The sequence below is a fragment of the Magnolia sinica genome, chromosome 11, assembly GCF_029962835.1.
Source record: "Magnolia sinica isolate HGM2019 chromosome 11, MsV1, whole genome shotgun sequence".
NCBI classification, from domain to species: domain Eukaryota; kingdom Viridiplantae; phylum Streptophyta; class Magnoliopsida; order Magnoliales; family Magnoliaceae; genus Magnolia; species Magnolia sinica.
Window position 1 is genome coordinate 9,353,120 of NC_080583.1, and position 14,218 is coordinate 9,367,337.

General features: G+C 43.3%; 1 protein-coding gene across 1 annotated transcript; it reads left to right on the forward strand.

Annotated features, from left to right (window-relative positions):
• Positions 1–2,041: 2,041 nt before the first annotated feature.
• On the forward strand, positions 2,042–4,787 carry LOC131218772 (E3 ubiquitin-protein ligase WAV3-like). The gene is made up of 2 exons (XM_058213550.1): positions 2,042–2,680; positions 2,811–4,787. Exons 1-2 carry the CDS (start codon positions 2,354–2,356, stop codon positions 4,572–4,574), a joined length of 2,091 nt encoding a protein of 696 aa, XP_058069533.1. The 5' UTR covers positions 2,042–2,353; the 3' UTR covers positions 4,575–4,787.
• The last annotated feature ends 9,431 nt before the right edge of the window (positions 4,788–14,218 follow it).

Consider the following 14,218-nt stretch of genomic DNA (forward strand, 5'->3'; position numbering starts at 1 on the left):
TACTGATTCCAATCTGAGAATTGCTTTCGTAGGCCACAGGAACACCGTACACTGTAATCATCAGAGCCCATCAATATATACCATGAGCTCATCATGGTGATCTGAACCATTCACTGGTGGACCTTATTGTCATTATAGTCATGGTGCAAATATTTTATAGACCTAACTAAAATGAACGGTAGTTTCTTTTTAGTTCTAACCGTTCATTTGTGGGGGCAGATCATCATATTACCATATTTTATTTATTTATTCATTTGCATTATTGGCTATCCATGGTGGGTCACCGAAGATTTCAGTATGGAGTGTGGGCCCATTTGAGGGAGGACTAGCGATCCTGTGGCCATGAATCTATCCCCTTTTTATTTCTTGTCTGGATAGACTGACACTGCACATAACTGAAAATTTATGGCGAGGATCTCCCAATCCCTGAGATCTTTGCAGCAAAAAGTCGTGTGGGGTCCACTTGGGCAGTCAGTTGTGCCAGGTCATGGTAGACATCCTTTGGCGACCCGAGGCATTAAGTCCGAGTCTCCGAACTCTGTATCTTTTGTCCCTAACAATACCTACAATTGAAACCTTCTTAGGGCCCACCGTAGTTTTGAATCAGGCTGATATTTGTTTTTCCTCTTCATCCTATTTCAAAACAGCTTATGAACGGAGTGGATGTGAAACAAATATCACGGTGGGCCTAAGGAAGTTTTCAATGGTGGATCCACATCCCACTTTTGCTTATTGTGTGGCCCCATTGAGTTCTGGATCTGCCTGATTATTTAACCCATTTTCTAACATGACCTGGCGCAACTGATGGACGGACTGGATGTAACACAGACATCACGATGGGGCCCACTGCCTTCTGTTGCACGGATCCTGTCCGTGCATCCACATAGGCCCCATCACATCCATAAACCTTGGCCCCACTTAGACATTCTTAAAATATTATAAGCGTATCCTTGCGCCTGGATTCTACAAGTGGCATGCATCGATCATGGCACATGTGTGTGAGATCGCTGCCGTTCGTCGGGTCTACAATATTATCTACATTTGTACACTGGATGTGAACCGTCCGACTCTTCACGCCAGTGCACATACAAAGGGTTGCCACCTGATGAACGGTCCGGATCGATTATAATCAGACTCGCGACAGCAGCCAAAGTACACGGTTTGCAGCAGGGTCGGTAAGGTGACATAACATGGGATGTAATGAAAAGAAGAGAAACCGATCGTTGACCCGTTACTCAAGCAAGCAACCGGCACATGCCCGTTTCCAAAAATAACAAATTACAATCAGCATCGACTCTACTTTACCACCATTTTGAAAATGCCAATTCTTGGGCAATCCACACCGTCCAAATCGCTGATCCAATTGTGGATGGATCAGGACCCAAAATTCACACTTGCAAAACGAAATTAATCAATTTGGACCACTCACTCTTTTAAATCCAAACCATACCATTCCTTCCTTTGGTTTTGCAGACATGTCCCATCCAGGACATGCCCCAGAAATTGAACGGATGGGATTCCAGTACATAAGTGCCACGTGTGACTAGGACCAGGCACTCCGATTTTCAAAACGGCAGTGAACTATCACAGGAGTCCCTCTCTCCAAAAAATATATAAATGGATGTAATTTTATACTCCGGCTGCGTATGCAACTTGATACACGACCACTTAAAATGGTAAGCGTGGCATAATTAAACTCAAATCAAACCGTCTGAATCGTCAAATTCACTTACCCCAACTCACATTCCAAAAATCATATCCTTCACACAATCCTAAACTCTGATTAATAAGATCATTAGACATTCTACACTTACAACCGTCCAAAAACTATCCAAAAATATGATAGTAAAATGACGAAATATGCTCAATTTTTGTCTTGTCATACATCTAAATCCGTATAAGTAAACAGAAAAGTTTAATTTTAAAATAAATATATTCCACGTATGCAATTTACAACTGCCTGCGTATCATTCATTTCACTCTGCCAGAGTATCAAAGCTTTTCTCTATATAAATATACACCCAATACAAAAAGCTCACAACCCCCTCTGATAGAGAGAGAGAGAGAGAGTGAGGGATTCTTCTTTTAAATATTGTTTAGGCAGAGAGCTTTCGTTGCAGATACCTCTCTTTTGGGCGTTTCGATATCGATTGGAGAAAAAACAGAGAGAAGGAGAAGAATAACAGAACAGAGAGAGTGAGAGAGGGATCGATCCTTTCATCTTTTCCCTTTCTACCGTTTTGTCTTCTGCTGCTGCTGCAACTGCAGCGGACCCACAAAAGTACAAAACACACCGTCTCTAAAACCCCAATTCCAGAGAGAGAGAGAGTGAGAGAGGGAGTTTTGAATTGCAATGGGAACTGGTTGGCGGAGAGCGTTCTGCACTTCGATCCGACGAGATTCGGAAACAGGGGAGAAGCAAACGGGGCAGAGTCCGACGAGTTGCACAAAATTGGGGTTTTTCTCAGGTGGGAGCAATCCTTCTACCCCGCGCTTGCAGTCGCAGCCTGTTTCCAGCCCTAGGCTGCGGTGTCGCACGACGGTGGCTGCTGCACCCACGGCGCACGATAGCCCTAAGCTCCAATGCAAGACGCCTCGGTTGTTCTCGATCTCCAACCCGACTTCTCCCAAATCGCCCGCGAGATTCGCCCTTTTCAAGACCGGGTTTCGTCTTTCCAAAGTAAGTGCCTTTTTCTGATGTCTGTTTTATCGTACGCATCGGTTGCAAAGGTTAGCGCTCGTGTGGTTTGGGTACTTGGATCGGAAAAATGATGATGGAATGTGACCTTTTTTCTATCTTTCTGTTGCAGAATAGCTGCGGGATTTGCCTTCAGAGCGTGAAGACGGGGAATGGGACGGCCGTTTTCACGGCGGAGTGCTCGCACGCCTTTCATTTTCCGTGCATCGCTGCGCATGTTAGAAAGCAGGGCTGCCTTGTATGCCCAGTCTGCAACGCCACCTGGCGAGAAGTGCCCTTGCTGGCTGTCCATAAGCACCGTCTTCCCGAAGAGAAAGAAGCAGAGAGGAGAGAGGATAGGAAAAGTGCGCACGATAGCAGGATCTACGACGACGACGAGCCGCTGCTTTCTCCGACTGGGTCGCGCTTCAATCCGATACCCGAAGCGGACGAAGACGAGGAAGAAATCGAAGAATTCCAAGGATTCTTCACGAATCCATCCAAGCCGTTGAAATTGGAAGTGGCTACTGACGGCCTGGATTCGAAGAGGGTCGAAGCGAGATTACTGCCGGAGGCAGCCGTGCTGGCTGTGAGCCGGGCCCACGAGACCTACGCCGTGTCGCTCCGAGTGAAGGCTCCGATGACGGCGCAGAGTAGCACAATCCCGGCGCACGGCAACGCGGCCGCGCCGCTTCTTGATCCGGCTCGGCGAGCCCCGATCGATATAGTCGCGGTCCTCGACGTCAGCGGGAGCATGGCAGGAGCCAAGCTCCACATGCTGATGCGCGCCATGCGGCTCGTTATCTCCTCCCTCGGTTCCGTTGATCGGCTCGCCATCGTCGGGTTCTCCGCCGGCGCGAAGCGCCTGATGCCGCTCAGGAGGATGACGGCACATGGCCAGCGTGCCGCTCGCCGAATCGTCGACCGGCTCGTGTGCGGGCAGGGCACGTGCATGGGCGAGGCGCTGAAGAAAGCCACGAAGGTCCTCGAGGACCGGCGCGAGCGGAACCCGGTCGCGAGCATCATGCTCTTATCCGACGGCCAGGACGAGCGAGTATCGAACAACGCCGCAAATCGCCACCGTCGGCCCCAGCACGTGTCCTCCACACGCTTCGCCCACCTCGAGATCCCCGTCCACGCCTTCGGCTTCGGCGACCAGCAGGCGTCGCACATGCCAGCAGAGGACGCCTTTGCGAAATGCGTCGGAGGTTTGCTGAGCGTGGTCGCTCAGGATCTCCACCTCCACCTTGCATTCCCAGCCGGAGAGATCTCAGCCGTCTATTCTGGCAACGGACAGCACGCGATCCTTCGCAGTAACTCGGTTCGGCTAGGGGATCTCTACGCCGAGGAGGAGAGGGAGCTGCTCGTGGAATTGCGAGTGCTTACGTCAGCCGTTAGGGCCCACCACGTGCTGTCCGTTAGATGCTCTTACAAAGACTCCGCGACGCAAGAGCTCGTCTCCTGCGAGGAGCAAGCGCTCGCTATACCCCGTCCATCCACCGTCCGATCATCCACGCCCAAGATCGAACGGCTGAGGAATCTCTTCATAACAACAAAAGCCGTAGCCGAAGCTCGGCGCCTAGCCTACCACAACGACCTCGCCAGCGCGCATAACTTACTATCTTCCGCTCGCGCGGTTTTACTACAGTCAAGCCCAATATCTGCTGACGAGAACCTCCGCGGCTTAGAAACCGAGCTAACCGAGCTGCACTGGCGCCGGCAGCAGCAGCAGATCCAACGGAGGAGATTCGTCGAACCGGTAGTGGACGAGAGCGGGGAGCCGCTTACACCAACATCGGCTTGGCGAGCCGCGGAGCAGCTGGCTAAATTAGCCATAATGAGAAAATCGATAAATCGGGTCGGCGACTTGCATGGATTTGAGAACGCCAGGTTCTAAAAGATTAAAAGAAAAAAAAAGGAGAGGAAACGGTAAAGCGAAGAGCCCTCCCGCGCGTAGAATAGCGACAAGCAGGACGAGACTGATTCGACGCTTTCAATCCATTGAATTGGTTGGGAGGTTTTGGGTTTTGTCTTTTGTCCAGGATCATCTTCAAATATTTTTGGAAACAGAGAGAAAAAGACTTCAGATTTTAGAAAGAAAAAAAAGAAAGAAAGAAAGAAAGAAAGATAACAGTGTGAGGAAAGATGATGACATTTTTATTTTTATTTTATTTTATTTTATTTTGATGAGAGAGAGAGAGTGGTGGGTGTAAAAATGCTATTGTATGAAAGTGGTGGGTGGTCTTTGTTTTTTCAATGTTGTGTTTTCATGTGTATATTTTAGATTTTGGTTGTAGTGGTCGGTTTCGAGTCCCACTCTTATCCTATTCCACTAATTCTACCATGACCTTCTAATATAAGATGAGATTCTCAAGCCTAAACCTAAGCCCAATTATATGGGTGCAACTTGGGCTGGCTAGGTCGGCCCAAGGGTCTACTCAAGCCAAACCCAACCTCAAGAGGAGTGGTATTGGGGCTCAATCAGACTAAGGCTAGTCACCTCAAAGTGCTAAGAACTCAATTTATATCTGATTAAAAAAGTTTAATTTTTAAAATTATATATAAAATCAAATATCCAATTATCAAATAATATTGCTAAAGTAATATATTAAGATATTAAAATAATATCAATAAAATAAAATATATTAATAACAATTCACAAATAAATAAAAAATTTAAAAACAAATGAAAAAAAATTCAATGTTAAAAAAAATATATATTCAAAAGACATTGGACCACTAGGCATGTGGGCCTTGGATTAATTCTGATAAAGAACTCTATTTTCTATATATGGATGGTTCTAATAATTAATTATATATGGTATATGGTCCACATCAAAGACTTTAATTACGGAACTCTTTCTCCATGTAAGTCATGATCTTACATTTATGTCATATTGTCAAGTTATATGAGCATGTAAGGTTTGGTTCGATAAGAGGAGATTTGTCCAAGGCTTCAATGCAAGCCCAACCCAACTTGGGTGGGTCGAGAATTTTCAGCCCATCCCCAAATCAACCCAAAATTCATGTTTGACCATATGGTTGTGTTGATCCATTTTTCACTATATTACTTATTTATTTAGAAGACAAGCCACATTTTCTAAGTGAAGCCTAGTAAATTAAAACCTGACATAAGCACAGCCACACACTCAGGATGAAAATTCATTGACGGTTGTGACTTTCAAGCCGTTCGCTTTAGCTTGGATTTTAAACTGTTTGGGCCGGTCTTGTTCAAAATTTTAATTTTACCTAGCCCTAATTGGACCTATTGACAGCCCTATGATAGAATTATTTACTTGGTGTTAGTTCTCCTTAGAGGTCATCCGTGACTTATTCCACAAGAAGTGGAGCTTTGATAATCAATGGGTCATTATCTTCATCATTTGAATCTTATCTTAATTAATTAAGGAGCATCTCAATTTCTTACTATCTCCACTAATGTCTTATCAAGCTTTTCTTTTTACCATTATAGCCCTCCACTTAGCTAACTTCCTCTAAGCAGCATAATGCTTGCTTTGTTGAGAGGTTTAGTGATCAAGTTTGATTGTCCATTTTTTGGCTTGTGATGGGCCATTTTATTATAAGGACAATATGATGATCGGGCCAAATGTCCATTGAATGAGAGGTGCACTGACCATCAGATTTTTATTGAATGTGGCCCATTTGATAATTTGATCAGCCAATTTCTTTTGGTTACTGAATGTTCATGGTAGACCTTACTCGAGGAATGGTCCAGATCTAGTCACACGTGCCAATTTTACACATGCGCCGCGAATCACCCATCCATCTCAAGCGCGCGAGCACGTATTTTACGGATTAAATTCCTCGATCTCAATGTAGAGTTGGGTTGATCAGTGAAAAGTCGGAAAGTGAGAGGGCGTATGATGAGGTAATAATAATTGCGGAGTTATTTGATACTCTAGGATGAATATGACGCTGATACACAGGCATTCATAAGTTGTAATCGTGAATTCATTAGCTCAACTTAAACCGACTAAATTGTGAATCTCAGGTAGCTAAGTAAAATTCCCAAAGACCAGATTGGTTGAACAATCCTATCCACTGATCATTGGACACCTGTATCATTCAAATAAGACCGTTGATTTTTTATATTTTCAACCGTCCAACAAATGTTCACCACTTCAATAACCCTATAATCAAATAAGTATAAATTTTGGGTCACGATACTGTCCAAAATGTGACCCATAATCTAGACAGTCCAATTTGACTCATATCCATCAAATGCAATTTTGAGTAATTTCTAAGCAACTGTATATCATCAACACACTCTGCCAGAGTAGAAAAGTTCTTTTCTCGTAATGATTTCATCTTCGATCGGCTAAGATTTCAAAGAGTAGAAGATTACGATGATGATGTGATGATGCGAGGGAGATGCTTGTATGATTCTCAATGTGGAAATTTCAACGCGGTTTCAATCCACTTGGATTGGTGGGAGATGTCTCTTTCAAGCTTTTCTACTCTCTTTCTTTCATCAGTCACTATATGGAGTAAAATCCAGGTGGCCCACCTCGATCATTGAAAAACCCACTTCCGTTGATGGTCTGAGCTGTTGTCTGGTTGATTGGAACATCTCAACCGTTTGATCTTTATCCTTTATCTTATTGGCGGTCTATTATTGGTTGGACCACCCGCGCAATGTATTAGGGTCCCATATTATTAGAGAATTTTCGGGGGGTCTACCATCAATGGTGGGTCCAGCTGATCAACGGTAGGGATCATCTTGCAGGTCTTTGTACAGTATAGCAGGCTTTAAAAAAACCTGATTGATTCATTGGGCGGACTGGTATCGTCTACAACACCAGTTGTAGAAAGAGCGTGTGGCACCTTCTTTGTGGGCCCGGCGTATTGTATGTCACGCATCCAATCCGTCCATCAGTTGCGGAACCTCTTGTTCAGGCGCGGTACCAATAATCAGGACCATCCAAAACTCAGGTGAACCACACACAAGAGAAACAGTGAGGATGGGGATGTGGCCTTCCTGGCGCTATTATATTGTTTATATGTTATCCAAGCCGTTCATCTATTAATCCCTACCAGAATGAAGAGCCATCCAAAATTTAGATTTACCAAAACATCGTGTGGATACACCGAATGAATTTATGGGTTTTAGCCGTGATTTTACATTTTCTTTGTCTGTGGCCCACTTTAAATTTTTGATCGGTCTGATTTTAGTTATGTACAGTGGAAATGAGGTAGGCAAACAGATGGACGAATCGGATGTTACACAGGCATTTTTTTTGGTCCCACAGAGCTCGGATATTGAAAGGGCTTTAGTACAAAAGGTGTTGTAGAGGAATCTGATCCTCTCTCAGCAAATGGGTGGGCCAGATTCACTTAAAAAACAAAATGATGATTGTCGTTGCGTATAAACAAAGAGGATTTGTAAAGTCCTGATGCACAAGAGCTAGAATAGTGTCCTCATGCACCATTATGTCCAAATGGGTCGATCTTGCATTCATCGACACCGTTGATCTTATAGTTCCTACTGTGGGTCCCCCTTAAAATCTCTTAGATTAAAAGTTCTTGTAACGTTTAAGAAAGATCACACCAACGGTCCGTAAAAAGAAGGCTAAATATTTTATAGCTAGGCCTTCGAATCTAGAAAATATTTATGTGGATCCCCATCTTGGTTAGTTCCCATAAGATCAACGGTCAGGATCACTGATACGTGTACTTCATCGTACAAAACGGACGCAGCAGAACACCACTCGGAATGTGGTGCACCAGGACTCCGTAATCCTCATAAATAATGCATGTGGGAATCATCTCTGCATCGCAATAAATGAATATCTCCGTGGATGTGGACGGTTTAACTAGTGGACCACAGCTAATAAAATCACAGGACAATAATCCTTGCGGTTATTTGCACATTTTCTGGGGATATTTCATGTGACTTTTGATGTTGATCGGACGGTTGGTAATAACGGATGGTTGGCTTTGGGACACGACACTTGGATCTTTTCCTTTCCTACTAGTGGCCCACTCTTCTGTGATTAAGAGGAGACACGATCTGGGCCACTAAACTATATATGGCGTGAATATCGAAGCATCTTGAAATAATATTGATTTTGAATTTTCATTTTGAAATGCGTGTTATGATTCGCACCCACCATGATTGGATGGTGGGAGATGTGTGGCACTGATTCTTGTTGCGTAGGTGGGTATAGCTTGTCTTTCAAGACGGTTTGTTTCATCAATTAACTAGCATTGTAAAAAATTGTGTCATCCTTATTTACTATTTATAAGTGAAATGAGAAATCTTTATTTAATATAGATGTATTTAAGACATAGGTTAAAGAATTTATAATTTTTAAAATAATTTTAAAATATTATTATTATTATGATTTTACTGCTGAAGAGTAAATCATGAAAATTATTGGTTAAATGTAGATGTTGTTAGCATTTGTTAATGAAGTAATTTATAATTATTATACATTTACTTTATATTTATAAGATAATTGGTAAAAAGAAATAGAATTTGTATTAAATAAAATCTTTTATAAGATGTTGATGCATTATTCCCATGAACCCTCCTTGGACTTTTAAGTACCTGCACAAAAGAAACAAATGACAAAAGGAAGACCCTGGCTAGTACAGGGGGCCCTCCGACGCCAAAGTCACGGATTTGGGTCTTTATAGAAAATGGTTCAAAGGAATAGAGTCACCAGTCTATATGAGTTTATGGGCTGTGTGAATATGCGTGCTTTGCACCATCTAGGGGCTCTCCTATTTATCGAGAGAGAAGATCACACGAGCAGAAAATCTTTTTTATTTAGAGGGAAGATCACACCGTTGGATATCTTTTCCGTTTGGAACTCCTAACACGCCAGGGATCCTCCTCAGATCATGAGTGTCCAAGATCTCCGGGATTCTGGCCTCATCTCCCGAGATCTTTGAGAGAGATCTTTAGGCCGTTTGCTTTGGATAAGACCAAACGTTTTAATCGGGAACCGATAAATCTACCCAACCTTTAGGCTATGTTTGTTTTTAACGTATGGTGAATTCGCTACGAGAAGGGTCATCATGACCCTTTCGCGCGTTTGACAGGTGGGAAGGCGGCGTATCCAAAGCGTCCGGGAAATGCAGATCCAATGCTCTAATATTACGCTGAGAAATCCCCAGATGGATGCGGGCGATCTCCAGAGACTTCTCTGCTACAGGATGACGGCAGTTCCATGGTCCGCGAGAGCATGGTGCATCAGACACGATCTCTATATAGTCCGTTCTCCTCTCAAACGAACACCATCATGCCTCTCCAGCCTTCCTCGCGGGTACAAGCGTCCACCATCTCTACATATTCTTCCTAGCATAATGCTGAGATTCGCCCTACCCGAATATTTGTTCTTCCTCTTTGCAGGTATATTGTTGATCTTCTATCCACCATGAAGCTTCGTCGGGAACTCGGCCGAGACGTGTGGCCCACAGGTACGAGCGTCCACCATCCCCACTTGATTTTATGTATTCTGTGATTTTTCGTTCATCCTTTTATTCAAATGAGGCGCATCAGATAAATGGATTGGATGATATATAAACCCCATAAGAGACCCTACAAAACAAACAGTGGATGCTTCATGACAATCGCTTCGTAAGGTATGGCCCACCTGAGATTGGGAAGATCATGTTATTTTGGGTTCCAGGGTGAAGAGATGACCATACCTGATGGACGTAGCAGATCTCATGAAAGATCCACCGACGTGAAGGTTGGTTAGCGGTAGGTGAGGGATGCCGGTATTGTAGTTCTCCTTAATTCCATCAAAAGGGGTAGGCCACGGACATGCTGGAACCTGTCTTTCCCTATACTTCTGGGCCCCTTGGACGGTTGGATGACACTCATACGTTGCGGTGGCGGGGTCCACTATAATGTATGTAAGAAATCCATTCCGTCCATCAGTTTTGCAAGATCATTTTATGACGTATGACCAAGAATGAGGTGGATCAAGTACCAAAGTGGATCACACGAGAGGAAAAATATGGGAAAGAAGTTTTTTAATTTTATTTTTATTTTATTTTTTTACTGTTGAAACCTTCTTTGGCTCCACCTTGATGTTTATATGCTATCCAAACTTTATATAAGGTCATTCCATGGGATGAAGTGAAATCATGATTGTATATAAGGTCTTTCCATGCTATCCAAACTTTTTCTGCGTATGATATAAAATAATCTCTCACGATGGATGAACGGGGTGGATTTCTCCTAAACATTACGGTGGGCCTCACCCAGCATCCTTGCGCATGGACTTCATGCTAGGCTTTTGCAGTGAACCCGCGTCCCATAGATTGCGGAAAGGGATTGGCTACTCCCCCTGCCACTAGCAAATGGCTAGTGGACAGTGAATCAGTGGGCCCACCATGATGTATGTGTATCATCCATGCCGTCCACCCATTCTTCCAGATTATGTTATGGTATTAACCCAAAAATGAGTTTGATCCAAATCTCAAGTGGACCACACACTGTTGATTGAACGCCCACCATTAAAATCTTTTTGGGGGCCACAAAAGTTCTGGATCAAGCTGATATATATTTTTAACCTTCATCCAAGTCTGTATGATCTATTCAACAGGTTAGATGTCAAATAACCATTACAGTGGGCCTAGGAGGTTTTTGATGGTGGACTTCTTAGGGACCCCACCATGATGCGTGTGTTGCATCCATACCGTCCAACCATTTGTATGGATCGTTTTATATGGCATGAAGAATATAACTTTGGTATATCTAAAGTTAAAGTGGACCCACCACAGAAAACCGTGGGAGCAGTCACACCCACCGTTGAAACACTTTTATACTATCCACCATGATATATTTTTGACATCCAAACTATTCATAAGTTAAAATAGACATAGGTGAAGTGAAAACAAAAATATTATATCCCAAGAAGTTTTGAACGGTGGATGTCACTGTCCCCACTGTTTTCTATGGTGGGGTCAGTTGAAGTATTATATCGCAATACATGAGTGTGTAGGCTAGCAAACCACTCTACTTTTCATAATACCATAATAGTTCAGTAATTATATCATGATCCAGATAGATGATATTTAAGCCCATCTGTTATTTTCTACAGATAATCTTTAATATGCTGGCAGAGTATGATGGATGATAAGCAGCCACTTCCAAATTGCATATTTGGAATACACATAATTCACATTAAAATGTCCAAATCATTGATCCCACTTTACACGTAATAATGGTAAAAATGTTATATGCTTATTTTATAATCCAACTGTTGGATGGTGGATAATAATTGGACGGTTATAAATGAAATTAATATAATGGTCCCATTCCAATAGTTGAGAATGTAACGGTGGAACGCACTGAGCACCATCCATTATAGTAACTCGCTACAGGCAACGTTACCAAGCAATCCTCAGTACATTTATGAGTGGTAGTCCATCCAAGATGGGCATGGACTAACGTTAACCTGACAAGTGGGGCCCATCCATCTTGAATCAAGACCATCAATCTGTCGCTGAACACTGGATGGATTATCCTTATTAAGTGGACATGGATAGGACATTAAAATCTGGCAAGAATATAACCAACGGCTCACATTCAAACAAAAAAAGAATTACTGACCAAGATCTTCCGATCTGGGGAGTTCTGGGATAACGGCCCATTCACGATGGGATTCAGCGTACGAATGGTCTGGATCTACCAGAGCCATGGCTCCCAAGGCTCGCGTTGTTTCCACGTGCTGTGATTACCATTTCCATCCCATGGGCAGCATCGGTGCCTGCCTAGTCGGGCTGTGGTCCTCAGTCGAGTTGGTGACAAGCCTTTGAAAATAGACTGTCAGCTGTCAAGAAGGTGGGTTGCATGTCCCACATCAGAAAGGGAATGTCTGAAGATCTGGGCTATATATGGGACTTCGGCCTTCAAGGGTAAGATACGTTTTGCGGGTGGTTCGCTAACTGCTTCCACCTGCGAGAACAAAACCGTGAGGTAGACATTGTGTCATTCCAAAGGGACAATATCTTACCGTTGGGACCGGGGTGTTACATGGGATGAGTGCAAGGATCAAGTGGAGGGCTTCTCGCACGCTCGCTTCAGATCCTTCAAGTATGCTGAGGAAACATTTATTGCGTGGACCACGTTCTTGGGTGACATTGTTCCGAATTAGGCAGGCTTCAATGTCTTCGATCGGTCCGGTTTGTACTACCCGACTAATCTGCCTTCTCCGACGATACCAGCAGGGACACAGACAGCCCAACATAGGGACGACTCATGGCTGTACTGACGTAGATCGTGACTCCCTGCTGGTTTTGTACATTGTTATAGATGTTGTTGTCCTTGTTATGGTTTTTCAGTTGATTGTCCTATACCGTTAATGTATATGTGTTTGGATTTTCGGGTCGTATGCACTATTTTTTTCCGTTGTTTTTTGCCTTTTTTTTTTTTTAATGTCTCCTGACACTTGTTTGGAATTTTGGATCCTATACTATACTCATTAGTATAACTTATTGGACAGTGAAAATTTGGACGGTTTATAGTTTTGAACATATATCTCACACATGGCATATTATTTGTGTTACAACCTTGGTATAGTGGGTCGATCAGTACTGGATGGTGAAGGTGGGCTGTGATGAACGGTCCAACTAAAATGCCATCAACCACATAAGGGAATTGGCTGCTGTAACATCTTCCAGCTTAACCTGCTATACGAGGTATTTTTCGTTGCTAATAACGATTTAAAGCAGTGGCTATCATACATTTACGTGGGACCCACACTGATGTATTTTTGAAATCTACATCGTTGAAATATTTGTATAGATCATTTTAGTGCATTACCCAAAAAATAAATCGTATCCAACGATCATCGGAACCACACCATAAATAGCAGTGATGATGAGGCATCCTTCACCGTTCAAACGTCATTGTGCGGCCCACCAGGACATTCACCTTACACTGATTTAAGCGTGAATTTGAACATGCAATATTTGAATGGATGGTTTGGATGCACAATGATATTGATGATCTACCTGGGTGGACTATGCATGACATGTTTAAGGGACGCAGATTAGATACTGACAGGTTGACTAGCAAGAGTCGCTACTGAAGTGACGTCACCAAATTTTGTGGACCCCACTATAATGTATGTGTTGTATCCACAACGTCCATCCATTTGGAGATATTATTTTGCAGGTACAAGTCAGATAATGAGGCAGATCCAAAGCTTTAGCGGACCACACCACAGAAAACATCGGAAAGATTGATGATCACCGTTGAAACCTTCCTAAGGCCCACCCTAATGTTTTTTCGAAATCCAACCTGTTCAAAAGTTAAAAAAAGACATTGAAGAAGGGAAAATACAAATTTCATCTTGATCGAAAACTTTTCCGACCTTCAAAAGTTTTTAACGGTGGTGTCACTCTCCCCACTATTTTTTGTGGTGGGGTCCACTAGAGCTTTGGATGTGATTCGTTCTTTGGATATTACCCTAAATTGATCTCTCCAGATGGATGGACGGCGTGGTACACAACATACATCATGGTGGGGCCCACAGAAGTTGGTGACGTCACATCAGTA

Coding starts and splice junctions, on each gene's coding strand:
- LOC131218772 (XM_058213550.1), top strand. CDS start 2,354: ATGGGAACTGGTTGGCGGAGAGCGTTCTGCACTTCGATCCGACGAGAT. Junction 2,681..2,810: donor CCGGGTTTCGTCTTTCCAAA/GTAAGTGCCTTT, acceptor TTTCTGTTGCAG/AATAGCTGCGGGATTTGCCT.